This window comes from Setaria viridis, chromosome 6, assembly GCF_005286985.2.
Source record: "Setaria viridis chromosome 6, Setaria_viridis_v4.0, whole genome shotgun sequence".
NCBI lineage: Eukaryota > Viridiplantae > Streptophyta > Magnoliopsida > Poales > Poaceae > Setaria > Setaria viridis.
In genome coordinates, this window is record NC_048268.2 from 1,193,588 (window position 1) to 1,216,924 (window position 23,337).

Genomic DNA, 23,337 nt, shown 5'->3' on the forward strand with positions numbered 1-23,337 from the left:
GCCGGACTCCAGTGAAATCCAAGCTCAGTAGGCGCAGCAATAGTAGCTGCAATTGCTGCACGACCGGAGACCACCACCACACACAGAGACAGCTCTCTCCATCCTTGACCTCTTGAGCATTCAGTTCATGGGATGAATGTGTGCTGCGAGCAAGATTATTCCACAAACAAAGCTGCGGACAAGCAATGGATTGCCGCAAACAAACAAGGGGCGGTGCATTTTCAGGGAGAAGCTCCCTCCACAGTCCTGAAGAAAGCTTCCTGACACATAATTCCAAAATAGTCATCGCATGCGCTTCTTATTTTGTACAAATATCATCCTATGTTCCTGAAATAGCAATCAAGCATCATACAGGTAGGAGCACAAAAGCAACGGAGATAATCCTATTCCTTTACTCGTCCACACGACAACACTACAACACAGTTTATGACACGTAGGATCAGAGGGCAGGATGCTTACATCAATTTTACAGACGTTGTTCGTCGTAGTTGGTAACAACAGCCATCTAGAGCCTATGCTGGAGTCCAGCTACTGGACTACTACCAAGTCCAGTACCATAGCACACATTCAGCTGCCCTCTCCGTGCTTATTATTATTACAAACGGAAGCTTTGGTGCAAGGGCTTGTTGATACAATAAACACTAGAGCTTCGGACCAGGTTTACAGCATTGCAACCAAAGCAATAGCGGATGCAATGGTTTATCTTCCAGGACGGATGTGGCGACAACATCAATGGTAGCAGTTGCAGTAGTTTATCAGCAATGGGGTCCTTGCCATCCATATGTACGTCCGTCATGGTAGAGTCATGAAACTCTGAACTGCCTTTTCTTGTAGGACCCTGCACAATGGGGTGTAATGGGATGAAATATCATTTTATAGCGTAGATGGTAATAAATGGCAACTACACAAAGGTGGGTAACTATCAACTACTCAATCAGTCTAACAGCCAGTTCAGATCTAATTTATTTTCGTGTCACCAGCTAATTTGTGTGGCATTTCCTAAAGGATTGTGATTTCAACATTCTAGGAATGAAGTTAAAATAAATGTACGAGAATTATCACCATGTCCATTTCAGGCATCAACAATAACAAGATCCTGTTAGTGCTAGACCTCACATGCAACGACAGCTCACCAGCAAGGATAACTACACCTCTGCAATCCATGGCCTTGTTGACCAAAACCTTACTGTTTGCATGGTTTCTATGTTCCTAAGGCAAGATGTTTGTCCCCATATATCCAAGCATATAGGAGCAGCAATTCTTGCTCCAGCCATGTTGCATGATGAGGTGATGTGGCAGAATCGTAAAATCCATTTATTTGGACTTTACCCTGCAAGACAAATACTATGTTACTATACACATGAGGCCTATTCACATAGGCCAACAGGATGTCAAAAAATGTCATAGGAAACCTGTGGTGCAGGCAGCAATGATAACCACCAGACAAGGCAGCAGTTAGTGCATTGCAGCTATGATCATAAGGCTGTGTCATGGAGAAAGGAGAGGGGTACAGCATGAATTAAGGAGTACTTTATGATAAAATACACATTAACTAAATCTAACTATAAGCACAAATTAAATGTAGGCTAGTTACGAACAGAAAACACGGTCATCAATTTGGTGGAACTTCAGCTCATTTTTTTTGTTCCGTTGAGCTAGAGCAATTGAGACACAGGCATTTTGTGGAACCACAAGCATCGCTCTAAAGAGATCAGTCGATTAATCTGTCAAAAAACAATTATCTCAGCCAATGACATGGTGGCTTTCTTTTTTTTTTTGTCATCCAGACATGATTCCAATTTGATTGTTGCAATTTCCATGTGTATTAATCTGCACTCTAAATATACACTAACCCTACATGTGTTTAATATTTAAAACTCAAACACAGTAAGAAACACATGGAAAGAGAATGTGCTTAGGGAGAAGTAACTTTTTGGCATGCCTCCCATGATAATTGACAGAACTAATAGAAATGTAAAGTACTCCATCTAATAATATCTTAACGAAATCCTTGGTAATAAGGAGATCCCACAGGTCACGGATGTAAGCAGAATACAACAAGGTTGGTCAATTTTGAACTTTGGGTTAAGACCACCTTCTCAAACTGTATTAATTACATACATGGAAACCCAAAACTAAATATCCTTTTTCCTGAAAAGCATTAAATGTCATCACAACCATGGAGGTTATAACAGAATCATCTAAAGAGCTCAATGCTAGAAACAATTATTACTTAAGGCAAGTAAAAACAATACAAGAAGAAATTTCAAAAGAGGTAGTTGATGTGTTGAGACTGCATGTTATTCACTTTCGAGTTACAATGAAAGATAAATTCCCTTACCCCTGGCAATGTAGCACAAACCAATCAGCTTTCTTCATCGTCAGTTTGATTTGCACCTTTCCTTGATTCCTTCTTTGAATGTTGAGATTTGCCTTGAACAGGAAAGGCTAAGCAGATAAGCAAATAATAATGCATGATGTCCAAATTACGATAGGAAATTAATAACCATCGATAATGATTTTAGATGTGCACACATGAGAATCAAACAAGATACTCTTCATCCTCTGGACATTATTACATTCACCAATTCAACGTAACTAATACGCATTAATATACGGAATAAAAAATATTGTAGTGGTGTCTACTTTGAGTGATGAAACACAAAGGAGATAACTGTGACATAGAAACACAGCCACAATTACAGTTTGTTCTAACTTCTAAGACAACTATAAATCAACTACAATAGCATATATATGTGCACGTATGCTCCTCTTATAAATTCCATGTTTCTTCTAAACTCATTAACAGGTTTATATTCAATTTACTTGATGATGAAACTAATGATTTCAAAGAGGTGCAAACAGCATCAATAGCGACATAATCAGCATTTTACAGAGTGTTGTCCTAATAATCATTAGGTTCCACCGTTCCAAACTAAACTCTAAAGGTGGCAACAAAGTTCTTATGTTGGTCTCAAAGACCTTCCTATCTATCAAATTGCACCGAGTCAACCATCAAATGGGCGACAACGAAAACACAGTAATGTGAAATGGCATAACAACCATCAAATGGGCGATAAGGAAAACACAGTAATGTGAAATGGCAGATTTGCATGTCAGAAGAAATGGCTAATGGAGATCATTGGAGAATCAACTGGAAAAAGGCTTGTCAACCAAAAAGAGCCATGGAGACTTGGTGGTCTATACCTAAAATGTTCTGGACAAACCTTGTGCAACAGATAGTCATGGAATGAGTGGAAGTCACCAGATAAACCTTTGTTGTGCATGCAATTGTCACTGAATGCCACGGACAAGGAGTTTTTTTTTTATAGTTCTACCATACTCACCAGGAGAAATGGCAAGAAAACTAGCTTTCGCAGCACTGTTGCTTAAATGGACATCAAGGCCAAAAGATTACACAAACAGTTTCAACGGATCCAGATAAGAGACAAGAATCAGACACAAATTTTACTCTAGTGATGAGAACGTGACATGATGGCCTGACTTTTACCCTCTTCTGCAGGGATGGTCTTACCACCTAACAATTTGCACAATTTCCCCTCCACGACAGCGATCCAAAATATCCCACCACCACCACCACCACCAAGAGAGAGGGGGGGGGGGGGGGGGGGGGGGGGGGGGCTAACACTACATGTGCAGCACAAGGAAAAAAACAATGGAGACTTTGCACACCAAGGAAATGGAGGGAAGATGGAAAAAAAAATAACAGAATCATGTAGATAACACAAGCGAAAAGCAAATTCTGAACGTGCTTTCCCTAATCCACCAAACAGATTAGTTGTAAGTTCCCCGAATACAGCAGACATAACTTATCACACATGATGGATACCCATCATCTATTGAGGAGTATCATTCCGATTGCCTTCTCACAATTCATTTCATCAGGCTAAATGGCATACTAATGGAGAAGGTGTGTCTTTCGACACGACGATCCCGAGATCCACCGCAATTTCCTTCAAAACATGACGCGCATAGACAGAAAGCTGTGGAATTCCAAGGATCAGATCACTGACGGATCTCACCATCGACGAAGTAGGATGCCGATGGCCACCCCCGCGCGGTGGAGAAGGAGAGCGCCTCCTCCTCCGTCATGGGCGCGTCGATCTCCACGACCTCGACCGCGGCGCCCGCGGACCCGACGACCCCCTCCGCGCCGCCGGCGGCCGCGATCCGGCTGACGAGCTCGGCGACCCCGTGCGGGCGCCGCAGCGGGGGCACCCAGAAGGACCCGCCCGGCACGAAGGGAAGCCAGTCGGGGGTGGCGCGCCGCACCATGACGCCGTGGATGGCCTCCTCCAGTCGCCGGATCCCCACCACCTCGACCGACGGGGAGGAGGCGGGGGACCCGGGGGAGGAGGAACCCGCGGGGTCCTCCTCGGTGAGGTCGATCTCGATGACCTCGACCTTGGTGGCGAGGCCGCGGAGCGAGGCGGACGCGGCGGTGGTGGCGGAGGGGGAGGGGCCGGGGCGGGCTAGGGTTAGGGTCTGCGCGAGGAGGCGGGCCATCATCGGCGGCGGCGAGGCGACGGTGGTGGTGGAGATGCGGGTGGGACGGAGACGGAGGCCGAAGAGATAGGGACGGGGAGAGATGCCGCTGCTGCGGTAGTTCGGTCATGTGATGGTTGCCGCGGCCGACGACGTGGGGCCAGGACGTCAGGGAGATGGATCCTTACATGGCCCTACATGTCAGTGGACGAGCGAGCGGTCCACCGGCCCCACCTTGCACCTTATTAGCTGTCACGGGATTTAGCATAGAACATTTCCGATTAAAAATACATATTCCCACCCTTTCCGAAAGGTTTTAGTTGTAGGACTCTAAGTTTATAAAAACTATATATATATATATATTCAAATTTACAGAAAAATATGAAAATTGTAATACCAAATAAAATTTACTATCAAGATATAATTTATGATGAGTTCAAACTGGATTCTGGTCTGGTAGCGCCTGTGGAGTCGCGCTCCCCAAAGGTGAATTCAGAAAAAAAAAATGGTCAACGATGTCAATATGAACACCGATCGACGGTTGGATTCGTCTACAAATAGATCTTTTTTCCTGGGTTTCGTGGGACCCATAGGAAATGACTTTTTTCAAGTTCGTGCACAAGCCTGATTTCCGTACTCGACAACATATATGAAAAATTATACTCCTCTGTTCCAAATTGTACGTCATTTTATCTTTTCTAGGTGCATAGATATTATTATGTATGTAGATATAGTGTCTATAAACTTAGAAGAGTCAAAACGACATACAATTTGGAACTGAGGAAGTATTTTGTTGATTTTGTGAAAATAGTATAGCTTTGGAGAACCAATATGGATGAACCGACATATCAATATGAATGCTGTGCGGGCCGAATTCGGCTTTCTCAGCAGTTAAATTGAATTTTATGCTGCTTTCCTCTTTCCCGGGCTTCTCACTAATGGGCCGACTTGAAGTGCCTCTCTAAACATCCATCACTCGCGTGATTTTGTCATCTGATTTCACTCGTTTTTGTTTGTCTTTTTTTTTTTTGAGGGGGACTCGTTTTTGTTTGTCGATTCGTGGAAGTATGGCGAGCGAGGGGCATAGATATGGGCCGTTTATTTGTTATTGATGTTGCCCACCTTGCTCTCAGCCAGCACAGCACGCTAGCTGTGTTCTGGGCTTCCCGCTTCATCCAGCTTCGCGTTCCTCTAGCGCTGGCCATGGCGTACGGTAGCCGGAGCTCCGGGCGTCCTCCCTCTTCCCGACGCTATTGCTGCTTGTGCTTCTCTCTTCTCCACCACGACTGCATCAGTGTCGTCCACAGCTGCTTTGCACAAGAACTGTGTCGTGTTCCTCCCCATCCTCCGCCCCAGGACCTAGAATGTTCCGTGCTCGTCATCCACTGCCCAGCAGGCTAGGGATTCGATCCGATTGCAGTGTGGTGTATCGGCAGAATGGATGTGTTCTTTAAGCTATCCATGGTGATGTGAAGACTGCCAATATTCTTTTAGATGAAAACTACATGGCAAAAGTGTCAGATTTTGGAGCCTCCATGCTAGCCCCACATCAGATAAAGAGCAGTATGTCACAATGGTTCAAGGTACCTGTGGATGCGCTTGAGACGGAAAGAAGTTTGTCGTCAAATTTCCTGTCCGCTATGAAGAAGAACAATCTTGATGCGATCTTGCCGAGCCATGTAAAGAGACAAGAGAACAATGAATTGATCAGAGGCCTTGCGGAGCTAGCCAAACAGTGCCTGGACATGTGTGGCAGCAACAGACCATCGATGAAGGAGATCGCCGATGAGCTCGGCAGATTGAGGAAGCTTTCACTGCATCCTTGGGTACAAGTCGATGTTGAGATGGAGACTCGGAGCCTTCTCGGTGGAGCGTCAACTGCTAGCTTTGAAATAGAAGGTGCCACTAGTACTGGTTATCCTACACAAGAAGGTGAGAGCCTGCCCATGAACCCAGGAAGTTCGTACTACGCTAGGAGTCGAGACACGCAGGCGGGCGGGGCAAGCGATGAAGGGAAACTGCCATCGTCCCGCCCCGCCACGTTGCCGTACCCTGTTGTCTGATCTGATCGTTTAGCTTCCGGCGGCGGGCGGGCGGCGGGCCCGGCCAGTGGGCAAACCATGCCATGCCGCGTTTGGAGACTCCAAAACAGCCCAAGACGTACCGCATTTACGGACAGCGACAGGCGCGCGGAAGGCCGCAGGGTGCCTACAATATAATGCAACAGTGTGCTGGGGCGCCGGCTCCCTCCTCCACCGGGTATTTCGTCATGTGAAGCGGTTGGTGTCGGCAGCCGGATTTCAGATTGTGACCTTGAGGGGGTTTCTTCCATGAATCTCCCATGAAGGAGAACGCCATCAAACCACACGACATCATCTGGAGAGTGGCGACCGCTTCCGACTCCCAGCTTTATTTGTCTTTTTTTCGCGAAGCATTCAAAGTCGCAACGCCCGGTGAATTGTTACGAAAACAATTCTCCTAACTTTCCACATAAACTCACCAAATGGATTACTACTCAAGTCGTAGTTTCTCGAGTTTTTTTATTTGTGATCTGGTTTGGAGTGGACGGTTACTCCTTCGTAGTACTGACTTGTTCGTCAATACCTGCACGCACGTGGTACAGAAAGGGTAGTTTCTGGTACAATAAAGTGTTGAAAATATGTGCCTAAAATACAGTTCAGATTTTATTTGGAGAAAAAACATATAGATAAAAAATAATGCAAGCATATAATACATGTTAATAGGATTAGAACAGAATTGCGTAAGGAAATTGCGCAATGATCCCGCACAGAACAAAGTCGAACGTGCTGAAGCAGATGTTGTAGATTCACCAAGCGATCGCGTGTAGACGCTGTCCAAAAACCTGATTGCTGCCCCGTGCAGGAGTCTCGCGGCAGTGGTTTCGGAGATCCCGCTTTCTTCAAGTATGGTGTACGCCATATTCAAAGGCCGACAAGACACATCAGCAAGAGGTTCAGCACAGCGAGAATAAAGTACGCGAGTGGGGAGACGAGCGTGTGACAATGTGCCTTTGAACCAGGACGTCTCCTAGTGTTATAGGCCTCATAGCGCATCAAATTTCCCTCATCAAGCAGTAGAAACTGCCCATTTGAATGACAGAAACTGCTGCAACCAAATAGCAGAAACTGACACACCTTATTACTATTCAAAACGATAGTTTCAATCACATTGAAGCGCCATTAGGCTCAACATAAAAAAATAGAAACAACACAAATAATAGCCTGCTATACTAAGTCATGCGATTTTTCACGCGAAAATACACGCGAGCTGCGCGTGCGTGTAGCAATGGTCTCCTTCTCTCCCATACGCACCTATTTTGCATAGAGAGGAGACTCCCATATTTAAGCAAGGCAACCTCTCCTTGAATTAGCAATATGAGACTAAAGGTTGTGCATGCTTTGGAATTTTTCAGATTGGGCCACACATGGGCCTAAATCCAACAATCCCCACCAATTCCAAAGCTTTTGTACTAAACATTCTTTATATATACCAGATTTTCAGTATAAGTCCCGTATGGGTTGAACTTACACCTAGATCAACAAGATCCATCTTACAATAGCTTGTGAATGGACTAAGCCTTGAATTCATAACTTTTTGCTATCAGATTTCTTTTGAAGATCCAACTGTTACTAGGTTGCCTAAACGCCAAGTCCAAACGGAGCCTTTAAAGGTCTTGCTCCCTGATCTTCTTATGAGCTTTCCAGAGAGTACCCTACTCTCATGAATTGTGACCTAACAGTTTAGCTCACATAGGTGTGTTCATTTTAGGTATCCTGTAGGATGATACCTTTTCCCTCGGTGGACACTAGAACACATTAAGACATAATAGCCAGCATTCCTACAGAAGAGAGTACATTTTATGGAACATGGGTAATTTTAAATAGTTTGTACTCTTCGTTACAACAGTAACTTGTTTTTCTCATTTTCCAAAACAGGGATCTCCTATCAAAGGAAATGAGTTGCCATTACTTTGCAACTAAATGGGTCTCGTCCCCATGTCCATGTTTGCAACAAAAATCGATGTCCGTGCAAGGTCTTTTGTAAAGGGATCTGCTAGATTTTTCTCACTGCGAATATAATTCAGCAATTACTCCGGAGTTTTTCAGCTTTCTAACAAATTTAAGCCTCCGCTTCACATGTCTTGAGGACTTCATATTATCCTTAGTACTTTTATAACCTTGATCAATACTGTTTGGTCGTCATAATACATAAGGATTGTCGAAACTGGTTTCTCTACTAGTGGCAAGTCCATGAGTAGCTCTCTTAGCCACTTGGCAAGTCCATGAGTAGCTCTCTTAGCCACTTGGCCTCAACAGTAGCCGTGTTAAGTGCTACAAGCTCAGCTTCCATAGTTGACCGTGTCAAAATGATATGTTTACATGACCTCCATGAAACTGCAGCAGCTAGTGTAAACACATAGTCACTTGTGGCTTTAATTTCATCTGCATCAGAAATCTAGTTGGAATCACTATATCCTTCCAATACAGATGGATAACAAGTATAGTGAATTCCGTATCTGATTGTACCTCTCAGGTAATGTAGCACTCTCTCTAGTGCCTCCCAAAGATCCTTCCCTGGATTGGAAGTAAAACGACTTAATTTGCTCACAACAAAAGATATGTCAGAACGTGTTGCACCAGCAAGATACAAGAGAGATCCAATTATTTGTGAATACCTCAATTGGTCCAACCCTTCGCCTTTATTTTTCCTTAGCTTTACACTAGCATCGTAGGACGTAGGGGATACTTTGGCATTCTCAAAGCCAAAGCAACATAATAATTTTTCCACATAATAAGATTGATTTAGAATAATCCCATTCTCATTTTTGGTCAACTTAATATTCAGGATAACACTTGCTTCTCCCATATCCTTCATGTCGAAGCATGAAGATAAGAATGATTTGACCTCGTCAATCACGACAGTGTTAGTCCCAAATATAAGTATATCATCCATATACAAGCACATGATCACTGTTTGACCCCCACCATGGCGATAATATACACACTTATCTGCTCCGTTTACAGCAAAACCAGCAGACGTTAATGTTTGATCAAATTTTTCATGCTATTGTTTGGGTGCTTGTTTTAGACCATACAATGATTTTAACAATCTGCATACTTTACCCTCCTGTCCCTTAGCCACAAAACTATCAGGTTGCTCCATATAGATTTCTTCCTCCAACTCTCCATTAAGAAAAGTTGTCTTCACATCCATTTGATGAATGTGTAGACCATAGGAAGCAGCTAATGCAATGAGCACCCTAATGGTGGTCAACCTAGCCACACATGAATACGTGTCAAAATAATCTTCACCTTCTTTCTGGGTAAAGTCTTTGGCCACAAGCCTCGCTTTATATTTTTCAATCGCGCCATCTAGTCTCATCTTTTTCTTGAAAATCCACTTACATCCAATAGGTTTGCACCCAACAGGACGTTCAGTGATTTCCCAAGTCTCATTTGCCATGATGGAATCCATCTCGCTACGGACTACCTCTTTCCAATAGTCAGCATCTGAAGATGCATAAGCATCAGCCAGAGTCGTAGGCACGTCATCCACAAGGTATACAATAAAGTCATCTCCAAAAGATTTCTCAACCCTTTATCTCTTACTCCTGCGCGAGTGATTGCTAAATTGTTACTATGGCAGAACCGCCCAGTTTAAACCGACTCAAATATGCCGGTTAGGCTTTAAGCGTCTAACACGCCACATACTTGAATCAGAATAAACCCGGTAGTCTATCGGACGTCCTCAACTCACCTGAAGACGGATTACTATTTCATTCATACATCTAGGATCTTACGTAGGAGCACGTTACAAACATTACAACTTTTAAACAAATAATTTTATAGCAGTGGGTTATTACAAACCATAAGAGAGGTGCCTTACCATACAATACTAGTACCTAAGAGTGTTTAAAAGAAAACCACTTCGTTTAAAGTCAGAGACGGTTTCGTTTAAAGTCAGGGACGGTAATATTATAAAGGCTTATTCAAACTAACGATACTAAAAAGAAACACGTCGTGCCCACAACGTATTTCTCGTCTTCTGAGTCCTCCTTCAAGCTTAGGTCATCTAGTGACCTTCTTCAACTGCAAGAAGATTACACAAACCCTAAGTACTAAAGTACTTAGCAAGACTAACTTGTTAACAGAAAAGACTCAAGGATATGCAAGGCTTTCTTTGGATTTCTTGCTGACTCGGGATAAGCTAGAAAAGCTTACTAAGAGTAGATCCTTAGAACATCTTTTATTACATGTTAGTTGCTAGACAACTTATATTTCAAAATTTGGACTCCAAGCCAATACAAGCATGCTAACATCATACAACATTTATAAATATCATTAGCGAGCAACTTTACGGTGATGGTCAGAAATCAAGCGGTATTCATATCCGAGAAGTGCGGCGATTTGAACCGATTTACATCCTGCAGGAGATAGACCTAACCATACGACACGTGCGCAACCCGTCGGATCGCACGTTTTTGTCCAAGATTTATCTTTGTTAAGACAAAGTACTGGATGAAATATTTGAAGGCCCTGTTTTTTTATTGGAAACAAGAGTTTCTATAGACTCAATCGCTGCTGTGCATTGATTGACTCCCGACGACCACGTACGTTGACGTGAGATAGGCTCTTCTTATATACTGAAGCTATCTCCAAAGGTTCAATGCTCTTTGCGTTCTTGGGAATACAAGACTGATAGACGCGACGGGCTGAACGTGATGCGTGGGCTGGGCTTGATCTGATTTTGCAGTTTTTAAATACGAGTTGATGACTAGTAACTGACGCAGTATTTAGTTACTAGTAATTTACATGGATTAAAAGGCTGACAACAAATGACTAGTAACAGTTGCTCGTTGATGTTTAGGGTTACTAATAACTTACCATTTGATGGTAGCCGAGTAATGGCAATTAATCTGGACGCTCAAGAGTCTCCGCGCCATATAAGTAGAGGCGCTCCTTCTCTGTCTTCCACGCGGTACAACTACTAAGAGTGCTATCTGAAACCACTGCTGCGCTGCGTTTTGCTTCTCCATTCCGGCGACCTGTGGGCACAGGGAACATGCCGGAAGAGTATGTCTCCAAAGCTGCACCCTTTGCTTGAAACTGGAGTAGAAGGGCGAAAGTATTCAAAGTTTTTGGGGAGCACATCGGCGCGACTTCTCGCTACACAACTCTACTTCCTGGAGGCGCATCAGCACGGCGATCATCTGCATGGCATCGCCTTTTGATCCACTACTTTGAACAGGCTCGACTAACAATGTCGGGTAACGGCGCATTCGGTTCCTCCGGAACTGGACCCACCATAGGGTACTTTCTTGTGAACTTTCTGATTCATTATTTGTTTTATGTAGCATCCATCCCATGCTTTATGTTTGTCGCTATACACAAAGGATCATGCTCATATTTTTGCTGTCATATATGTCATGGCTTATTTAATATTGCGAATTAAAAATAACCAGAAAATGCCTCTAATTCTAACACGTTGTTGACTGACACTCTGCTGCTCGTCTAGCCACGCGTACCGGGACGGGACACGGACGTGATATATTTTTGGAGGGAACTAGACGGAGAGGCCCCTCCAGGCGAATCCAACCGTGATGCGAAGAGCCAAGTGCTCGCTGGGCTGCCATGCAGGAGCTCGCAGTTGACCGGCGCGATTTGGTTCCAATAGGGACGGGCGCCGCTAGGCTGAGGCCCTCTTTTTTAAGAAGTCGAAAGCTTAAATAAACCGTTAGCTTCTGAGCTGAGCTTTCCGAAAGCTAAAAGTTTACAGAAGTTATGATTACATGGAAAACCTAGAAGCAGTGAAACGTGAGCTTTCCGCAGTTTTCTACCTCAAGATCGTGAAAATTACCCACCTTCCATCATTTATGTTGCGAACCGATCATTTTTCCTTTCCTCGACTCCATCTCCACCGGCCATCGTTTATGGCTGCAGAGAGCTCCTCCATTCCCGCCACCGCCGCCCCTCCACTCCCGTCGCCGCCCCTCCTCGCCCGCCACCACCCAAATCTCGCCGCCGCCACCCCTCCTCACCCGCCGCCCCTCCTCACCCGCCACCGGACAGAAACAAACTCGAAGTAAAAGAAGAGTACATTCCAGCCACGCGACAGTACTCAAGTACTTAGACACTACAACCACTGCTGAGAACTACTCGGATGGTAGTCTCAAAGTACTCGGAACTGTGACGCTCGACTACAAAGTACTCGGGGGCTTGTCGGGTATACATCCCAGGCCCACGAGTAAACCCTGTGCAGCCCACTAAGGGGCGTACTCGGACATAATCAAGACTAGGGGGCTACGCGGCAAGAAGCGTATCCCACTCGGACTAGTTAGGTGTGCATATGGAAACTACTCAGTATACACCGAGTAGAACTCTGTAATCGTACCCGACTAGGATTCAAACTTGTGACCCTACCCTCCCGAGTATATAAGGGCGGGCAGGGACCCCCTCAAAGACAATTTCTTCAACACATCTAAGTTCAATACAACCAACCCACAGGACGTAGGGTATTATGCGATCTAGCGGCCCGAACCTGTCTAAATCGTGTTCCCTGCGTCACCATTGACTCCTTGATTCTCGACAGCTCTTACCGCACTAAAGACCACCTAGGGTACCCCTAGGTGGGTTGCCGGTCTAAAACACTGACAGCCACCCCTCCTCAGCTGCCCCCTTCCACATCTCGCCACCACCGCCCCTCCAAATCTCCCCCTCCGGTCGGCATCCAAGGTTGAACAAACCTGACATGTGGACCCCATAGAACAGAAAGGTTGTAGTGGACGATTACTCCTTCGTAGTACTGACTTGTTCGTCAATACCTGCACGCACGTGGTACAGAATGGGCAGTTTCTGGTACAATAAAGTACACTTCTCCGACATCCACAACAAGTTCGTCGTCTTCGGCTGCAACACGCTGGGCATAATCCTCGACGTCCGGCAAGCTGTCGGAGTTGGTGGACGGCTCCTGCTCCAGCACGGGATTCTGCCAGACGGCGAGCGATAACCCAAGGTCAAGGGGATGGAACCCTGCAAATTCGCCTGCCAGGCTAAGGGGGTGTTTGGCTCTAGGGGGCTAAACTTTAGTCCTATCACATCGGATACTAATTAGGAGTATTAAACATAGTCTAATTATAAAACTAATTACACAGATGGAGGCTAATTCGTGAGACAAATCTATTTAGCCTAATTAGTCCATGATTTGATAATGTGGTGCTACAGTAATCATTTACTAATGATGGATTAAGTAGGTTTAATAGATTCATCTTGCGAAGTAGCTTAGAGGTTCTGCAATTAGTTTTATAATTAGCTCATATTTAGTCCTCCTAATTAGCATCTGAACATTTGATGTGACAGGGATAAAGTTGGGACTGGCAATCTGGCATTCTGGCATTCTGCTGACTTACTGGTCAGAGTCAAGTCTCCGGGCGCGTACCGTGACAGGAGCGACACTCTAATTAGTAAAACATAGAAGGCGTGACGAATCCAACCTCCCATTCGGAAGTGCCCGCTGCGCTGCGGTGCAGGCAGTAGCTCGCAGCTGACTGACCCGGCACGGTTTTTCATTTTTTTTGGGGGCTAATTAGCATGTACCTTCGCCCCTGAACACACTGAAATGTAGGCATCGACGAACACAATCTTCAACTAGTAAATGAAATGCAGCTTGGCTGGACGATGTGCACCCATCTTCCTCAGAATTGAAAGTAAATTTGGAATGATGATGCTGGATGAATTCAAGCAGCAAATTAGCAATGGATCATCCAACAAGACAAACCCAACATTTAAATGAAGAAATTTAAAATCAAAGTGGAGGAAGACCGAAGATGCCATGGAACCTTGCTGTTCGAGAGGGTTCTAAAAGAATGGCTACCATTTGCAGTACCCCCTTCTCCTAACCCTCTCGCAAAAGCTACTTCGTTACAATTGATGGAACAACACAACACCTCAAAGAAAAAACATCACTGGTAAACGAACTCCGGAAACTGGAACGTGTTGCTAACACCACCCGCAAAATAAAATCATGATGCTAACACCAGCTGCATCAACAAACTCTGTCAGCCGGCATCAACATACGAATTCACAGCAACGTCAATCAAAATGACAAAACTATCCTATTTACATTCAGCTACTTCAATGCCAATATTTCATAGAGATATTAAGTCTTCCAACATACTACTTGATGAAAATTTAGTTGCAAAAGTATCCGACTTTGGAGCTTCTCGATATATATCAATTGACAAAACAGGAATCACTACAGCAGTTCAAGGAACAATCAGTTACCTTGATCCAGAATACTATTATAGTGGCCGACTAACAGATAAGAGTGATGTCTTCAGTTTTGGTGTACTTCTTGTAGAACTACTCACAAAGAAAGAAACCATTTGGCTATTGGACCGATGATGGGGATGGTCTTGTTTCACATTTTGTCTCACTACTCACGGAAGGCAAACTGGTTGGCCTCATAGACCCTCAAATCATGGAGGATGAAGTTGCAGTAGTCTATGAAGTAGCAATACTAGCAACAATGTGTACTAAATTGAGGAGAGAAGACCGACCTACAATGAGAGAAGCTGAGATGAGACTTGAAAACTTACTAGTTAAGAAGAAGCAGATTCCACATACTACGGCACCAAGGGAATATAATGAGCATAATACTCTGGCGAAGGTACACGCTAATTAGGGGGTGCAAATGCACCCCCCAAAAAATGAAAAACAGTGAATATGCTTAAATTTTCACCATATTTGCACCCCCATGACTCATCTCTATGCACCCACAAAGCAAGCACACCCTCCTCCAATTTGCTCTAGCTTCACCACTGCCTAGGAATATGGGCTACTACTACGTCTATTTCGATCACGGTTTCAACACAAGCAAAGTTTGGAGGTTTAGCCGTTTTAGCTACGCCGTGCTAATGGGGGCGGAGGCATTCTATTCTTTCAGCACCAAGTACATCAGCACGACCACGTTCAATGACACAAGAATTGGGCGACAAGCACCAGTGGTGATGGACTGGGCGATAAGAAACGGGACGACGACATGTGAGGTCGCCAAACATAACAAGGTGGGCACTTACGCATGCCTCAGCACCAACAGTGTGTGCCCAGCCAACGGGCTAGGGTACCTGTGCAACTGCTCCAAAGGGTACCAAGGCAACCCGTATCTTCAAGGTGGATGCCAAGGTAAGGAGTGTGCTAAGATAACAATATCTTTGAACAATATTCAATCTCTAATCTTGTATTAATTTATCATGAAGTTCTTGGTTTTGCTCATCTTACTGCAGACGTTGATGAGTGTAGAAGCAGCCCATGCCATTCAGGCGGTGTTTGCCACAACACGGAAGGAGGCTACCGGTGTTCTTGTCGAGCAGGAAGGAAGTTTAACGGGCAAACAACTAAATGCGACCTTGATACTGGCTTAATAATAGGTAGGACGCCGAGATCAGCTTGCTGGACCAATATATTTGAGAAATGCCACATGGCAATATATACAATAAGGAAATTAAAGCACGTTTTCTGACAGGTTTAGGCATCGGGCTAGGAGTCTCTGGTGGCATGCTTCTAGCATTTGGTAGTCCCTTCATAATTCGAAAAATCAAGGAGACGAAGGTGAGGAAGATGAAAGAGAAATATTTCAGCGAAAATCATGGCTTACTATTGCAGCAATTGCTAACACATAAGGCAGACATTGGTGAAAGGATGATAATTACTTTAGAAGAGCTAGAGAAGGCCACAAATAATTTTGATAAAGCTCATGTGATTGGTGGTGGAGGGCATGGCATTGTATTTAAAGGAATTTTAGATCTGCATGTTGTGGCAATTAAGAAGTCTAAGATAGTGGTACAAAGAGAAATCGATGAATTCATAAATGAAGTTGCAGTTCTTTCTCAAGTAAACCACAGAAATGTGGTGAAGCTCTTAGGATGCTGCCTTGAGACAGAAGTCCCATTACTAGTTTATGAGTTCATTTCAAATGGAACCCTTTATCATCATCTTTATGTTGAAGGACCTATATCACTACCATGGGATGATCGAATGAGGATTGCGATGGAAGTTGCCAGAGCACTATCCTATTTACATTCAGCTACTTCAATGCCAATATTTCATAGAGATATTAAGTCTTCCAACATACTACTTGATGAAAATTTAGTTGCAAAAGTATCCGACTTTGGAGCTTCTCGATATATATCAATTGACAAATCATGGAGGATGAAGTTGCAGTAGTCTATGAAGTAGCAATACAAGCAACAATGTGTACTAAATTGAGGAGAGAAGACCGACCTACAATGAGAGAAGCTGAGATGAGACTTGAAAACTTACTAGTTAAGAAGAAGCAGATTCCATATACTACGGCACCAAGGGAATATAATGAGCATAATACTGTGGCTCACTGCATGTCAATTGAATGGGTTAACAAGGAAGCCAGCAGACAATACACAATGGAAGATGAAATAGTTTTGTCAGCAAACTAGCCCCGATGAACTTATGCAGTCATGAACAATGGTGAGCTTACATGATTTTGCTCTCAATTGTTCTGAAAATATTTTGGCATAGCTCCTTCCATGAATATTCTACAGAAAGTAGTGATGTGCTTAATGTTTGCTAATCGAACATCACATGGTATTATTTTTTTCCCAGCCTGCTGTAAGCCTGGAAGGACCAAGGAGTAAAAAGCAGAGTGATGTACGTTTCTGTATTCTTGAGTTGAGACAATGCAGCTGAGTTGTTTTCATTAGCCTGCTTGCTCATGCAATGACATGTGGCAGTGCGAGTGCAATGTGGTTTAATTTGGACACTGAAATGTAGGCATCGACGAACACAATCTTCAACTAGTAAATGAAATGCAGCTTGGCTGGACGATGTGCACCCATCTTCCTCAGAATTGAAAGTAAATTTGGAATGATGATGCTGGATGAATTCAAGCAGCAAATTAGCAATGGATCATCCAACAAGACAAACCCAACATTTAAATGAAGAAATTTAAAATCAAAGTGGAGGAAGACCGAAGATGCCATGGAACCTTGCTGTTCGAGAGGGTTCTAAAAGAATGGCTACCATTTGCAGTACCCCCTTCTCCTAACCCTCTCGCAAAAGCTACTTCGTTACAATTGATGGAACAACACAACACCTCAAAGAAAAAACATCACTGGTAAACGAACTCCGGAAACTGGAACGTGTTGCTAACACCACCCGCAAAATAAAATCATGATGCTAACACCAGCTGCACCAACAAACTCTGTCAGCCGGCATCAACATACGAATTCACAGCAACGTCAATCAAAATGACTTGGAGTTGAGCATTACCTGCTATTCTGCAGAAGACAGCAACCATCTTCCTACATCCTTCAATCAACACAGCTAAACAAAACTAAGATGCCGCTAGCGTACAGACTACTGAGCCAGCCAGGGGGCTCCTAGTAACAACGGTGTACAGTGACAAGGAGTGTCAGCAACAAGCCCAGTCTTATTAGGCGGTATACCCCGGAACCTACGAGTTACTGCCTTCAGCGGGTGAATCCACATACAAAGCTACTTAAACTACAGGGGGTTTTCCTAAACATGTTCAACAGGAAAGGGTTGCGAAGCTTAATTATTCTTGTCCTATGGGAAATTTGGAATGAAAGGAATGCCAGGATTTTTTGAAACAAGGAGCAGACGATACATCGGACGGTAAATAAGATCAAAGATCAGGCGGCTACATGGATTGCGGCAGGTGCTAAGCACCTAGAGTCCTTCATTAATGCGGTGAGGGATCTGTAGTATCGAGTTTTTTTTAACACTCTCTTGTTTTCCCTTTTGCTTTGGGATGTGCGTGTGCAGTATGTATAGAACTTTTGTACTTCGCCCGTCGGACATTCCTCCGCTTTTTTAATATAGCAGCAGCTCTCTTGCTGGCTCGTTTAAAAAAAAAAGATCTTACGGAGCCATTGTCATGTCAAACGCAATTAGACAGTTCTGAACCTGCGAATGGATACAAGGTAACCCACATTACAACAGGAATGGACTCAGGAAAATAGTAGAAACGTTGCAAGAGCGCTCAATAAAACAAGTGGGGAAAAGGTAGTCCATAGAACATTAGCCATCCACTCTCTAAGATGAACAAGAAAAAGACAGGATGAACTTTGTTCCATTACAGAATTGGTTCTGAAAACATCTATATTTCTAGTATGACTGAATAAGTATGTGAATAAGTGCGCACCAAAGAGTCCTAAAAATCAGAAGCTGCTGGCGTCCTAAAACAAAACAGAGAAGCTGCTGCCTTGTGTTTATTAAGGTCGTCACAAAATGAGTGGCTAAATTATGCCATTCCTTTTATCGAAAAAGAATGAGAACCTAAGTTTTTGCATTATTAGCTATCCTGCCCAACATATTTATCCACCGGAAAGATTAATTTTGAAAGTGTCGCACTCGGTTTTAAAACAAAACCAAGTGCTACCTATATGTATGTCAGAATCAAGTTTCATACGTATAGCGACATCATCAATGAATAATAGTAGCAGTATCACGTAAAGAAATAAGAGAGTATATCAAAGATTTACTACATAATTTTGGAAATGAAGACTTCAAACTTCACAGGCAAACGACCGGAGGTTGCGTGCGCCTAGAACTCAGCACCATGTTCACAACAAACTTGATAGCAGCTTTTTCTTCTGAGCAACATTGGTTATAGCAAGGGTGAGCACATGTCGTACTCAGCAAGTGTGGGAAAATATGAATGCAAGGCTTAAACAAGAAAAGGCTAACTGGTTGACTGCATTAAATATTTTTAGTTGGTCAAATTTTATTAGCACCTGATTGCTAAGGTATAAGTATATATACCAACCAACATTTAACATAAACATAAGCCATAAGCATATGGCACAGCTATAACCACGATTTAAGTCCATCTTCAAGTATATTAATCATGTAAGGGTCCAATCCATCTTCAAGTATATTAATCATGTGAGGGTACAAGCCGCTCTTGACCATGAGCATGGCTGATCGATCAGTTTTACATCTCTGTAGAGGTCGCAGAACTTTACTTACAAGTCGCATAAAAGTTCAAAGAACTTTGGATCCAACCATGCGGTGCTGGCTAGGCACCATACCACACTTCTGAGGTGTGATTGCATAGGGACGCTACAAGACCTTTACAAACATTCGCTAGCAAGTGGTAACCCGCTAAGGTTTCCGGTCGAAGCAGAGCATAGCCCTCCCTAGTGGGTATATCCCTAGTGGGTATAGTGTCTTAGCCAAGCCCACTTCCCAAGAGGACCAGACTATACCCCATCAACGCCTTTCCTCTTGTCCTTTCGGTAAGATTACCCCAGACTAAAATTTCTAATTAATTAGCTAAGACCAGAGCCATTATATTTCTTGTTGTTGTACTGTTTTCCTGGGTGGTTCTCCATGTTCCAATTAAGTATTGTGCTCTTGTATTAACAAAAGGTATAGCATAAATAAGTTTAATCATTGAGTTCATTAAAACCATCATAACCCAAGCATAGCAGCGAAGCATAGCTACCCAACAGAAAGATAAACCCAGGTTGACAAAGAATGATCATATAAAAAGTAGGCAAACCTTAATAGGACCCATCAAATTAAATGCAAGCATATGCAATAGTGATTAAATAAAGTTATTGGGACAAAAGCACAAGGATACACTTACCTTTCTCCAACAAAAAGTTACTCTTACTGCTTTTCAGCTCTTGCTCTCTTGAAACTCTTACTCTTCAAATCTTCCAAACATCGATCCTTCTACTCGATAATCATCAGCACAAATATACAGGCAAACAAACAAGTACAACTAAAAACAATACCCCAAATAACAAAAAAGTTTTAAAAGAGCGTACTAAAGGATAGGGCTCGATTCTAAGATTACGCAAATGCAAGAAACGCTTAAAACAGAACTATGGTTGAAAAGATAAAGCTATCGAAAGATTTGAATTATATAAAAAAAAGACAAGAGCTACATGCTGCATTTATTTTAGTTGAGAAAAATAATGTAAAGATATTTCAAAGAAATATCCTTAGTTAGAATTAATCAAGTTATATTTGTCTGTGAAACACGGTAAAAAAACTTAAGCAAATTTATTTAGAAATATTTATGTACAAGTTATACAAATTAAACATTTAATTTGAAAATAAAGCATATATGAACATCTAAGTGCATAGATTTATGATTCGTGTTGAACTAACCAAATAATAATTAAAAACACAGTTATATTTATATTACCTAAATTAACATTTAATTATGAAAACTCGAGATATAACCTATGTAGCTTTTATTTAGAAAGCAAATTGAATAATCATTAATAAATTTAAGTTTGACTATGAAAATCCGAGGTATAACTCTAGTTGGATTTTATTCAGAAAAGCATATGAAGTAAACATTAATCAAATTGATGTCTATTATGAAAAGCGGTGTATAACTCTAAGTAGATTTTATTTAGAGAAAAAAACACGTTTATCAAGCATTAATCAATTTAATATTAAATTTATATTTGAAAACATGCATAAAGGCAAACATCACCACTAACGTGTAATTTATGTTCTTATGAATCTAACGCAACTTGAACGGATAGAAACAAAATTTAAACGTACATTCTAGGAGCTAAACAAGATTTTAAGTCTTGTTTAAGGACCTAGTCGTGATTAACCGTAAAGGACAGGGGGCTAACAAGGAAGATTCCTTAGATTCAATGAATAGTCGCTGCGAATAGGTGAACCTTAGGGTTAGAGCTGCAAAAGATCTCGGGTTGGATTAGATTGAAAGGATCTAAAAGGTTAAGGGGGTTATCTGCAATACTTGCAAGACACAAGTAAACTTCTACACATTATAGGATTTTTCAAGGGCTAAACTGAAAACACACCGGGTCTTCTTCTTCCTCTCGCTGAGGGGTTTGGCCGTCCGGCTTTCCGGCACTCCGGGCAGCGAGGGTTAACGGCGAGATCAAGGATTGGATGAGAAGGATGAGGGGATTGCGTGCAGGTACTCACCGGCGTCGGAGATGGACACGACCGGCCATAATTTGGCCGATGGCGGCTGGCTCGGGCTTCATCCGATAGGGCTCCTCCAGAGGCGAAGTGACAGTGGCGTCCGACGGAACAGCGCTGGTGGCTGCGTGCGTGTCGGGCATACATCCCAGGCCTACGAGTAAACCCTGTGCGGCTAACTAAGGGGCGTACTCGGACATAATCAAGACTAGGAGGCTGCCCGGCAAGAAGCGTATCCCACTCGAACTAGTTAGGTGTGCATATGGAAACTACTCGGTATACACCAAGTAGAACTCTGTAATCTTACCTGACTAGGATTCAAACTTGTAACCCTGCCCTCCCGAGTATATAAGGGCGGGCAGGGACCCCCTCAAAGACAACTTCTTCAACACATCTAAGTTCAATACAACCAACCCACATGACGTAGGGTATTACACGATCTAGCGGCCCGAACCTGTCTAAATCGTGTTCCCTGCGTCACCATTGACTCCTTGATTCTCGATGGCCCTTACCGCACAAAAGACCACCTAGGGTACCCCCTAGGCAGGTTGCCAGTCTAAAACACCGACAGCTAGCGCGCCAGGTAGGGGGAGTCATCGAGTTTCTCTGCGCGAGTTCGATGGCACCTGTCGTTATCAAGCCTGCTTTCACCTTCGAGGCAGGCGCGACTTTTGTTTTCGGATCTTGGCTCTACATCGCCAACGGCGTTGGATCATTTTAGTGCCAAATCATCAACATCCAGGAGAAGAAATCTCTCGACGAAAGCCTTTCTCAGCCGAAAACAGAGGGTTTGGTCAGAAAAAACCAAAACTTCAAAATCAACAGCACCGAGTTCGACTACATTTCAGACTTGACCCCAGTTCGGACTAGTCGATCCCAATCACCTCACAAATTGACTTCGACTCCAAAGTGGTTCCCATATGGACTCCGCAACACAGCCGAAGTCTACCAAGGTCTACTCACTCGAACTCAACTCGAACACGGGGAAGACAAGGATGACAACTCCGACTCGGACTACGTCCCAGAGATCCCGCTATTAGGACCAGCCCAAGGTCTAGTAATAACTTCAACACCGCAAGGCAGATTCGTTCACTGGCCAGGAATGAGACCATCTCTCCTCGTCCGCGACTACGAGTCACACCTCGTCGCTCATATAGACAACCTTCCGTACCAGGAAGGCGTCCCACTCACTTCAAGCCGCGAAGAAAGTTTCACAGAAATTGTAACATCAAGCTCCGGAAGCTACTACCCAGACAGAGAAGTCTTTGTCATTACTCAAAATAACAACGTGGGTACTAGCCAACAGAGAACCCCTCGACGGATAGCACAACTCGACAACGTCTCAGAAGACGAGTCATCAGCTAACGCTCCAAAGAAGAATGCGAAATATTACTCGGGCTGAACGCCGATAACTGCTAGCTACAAACATTCCCATCACAAACCTTGAAAGAGCATTTGACGTAGTACAAGCTCAAGAGCACAACACTCCACTCGCAACAATTGCCTCAATCAACCTTATTTCAACTCTCATACCTTGAGACAGAGACAACGAAATAACAACTCAACTTGCGCAGTGAGGCGACGGACTAATTGCACAACTCGCAGGACAAGCTTACAAGCTACTTGATAAGGAATCACCAATCCCGTCTGTCCCTTGCAATTCGGCTCATGAAGAGGGCAGTCGGGGTGCTGCAGTCAACAATGGCTTCCACGAAGCACAAAGGAATAAGAATGAAGTAGTCAACCAACCAAGACAACATAGCCAAGGACTGAGCAAACACGAAGCTCCAGTATGACAAAAAGATGTTGGAGAGGTCAGCTGCACCAATTCCGCAAA

At 43.5% G+C, this 23,337-nt stretch overlaps 2 protein-coding genes across 3 annotated transcripts; one reads left to right on the forward strand and one right to left on the reverse strand.

Moving 5' to 3' along the window:
• Positions 1-374: 374 nt before the first annotated feature.
• On the reverse strand, positions 375-4,634 carry LOC117861176 (uncharacterized). Of its 2 annotated transcripts, none has more exons than XM_034744692.2 (3): positions 4,035-4,634; positions 2,342-2,433; positions 375-838 (listed from the first exon to the last, which is right to left on the reverse strand). In XM_034744692.2, the coding sequence occupies exons 1-2, from the start codon at positions 4,528-4,530 to the stop codon at positions 2,366-2,368; spliced, it is 564 nt and encodes a 187-aa protein (XP_034600583.1). In that variant the 5' UTR covers positions 4,531-4,634; the 3' UTR covers positions 375-838; positions 2,342-2,365. The 2 variants fall into 2 exon arrangements, with proteins under 2 accessions (XP_034600583.1, XP_034600584.1); XM_034744693.2 differs by having other exon boundaries at positions 4,044-4,615.
• Positions 4,635-15,439: 10,805 nt separating this feature from the next.
• Positions 15,440-16,748, forward strand: LOC117860706 (wall-associated receptor kinase 4). Its single transcript, XM_072294527.1, has 2 exons — positions 15,440-15,707; positions 16,048-16,748. Exons 1-2 carry the CDS (start codon positions 15,440-15,442, stop codon positions 16,746-16,748), a joined length of 969 nt encoding a protein of 322 aa, XP_072150628.1.
• The last annotated feature ends 6,589 nt before the right edge of the window (positions 16,749-23,337 follow it).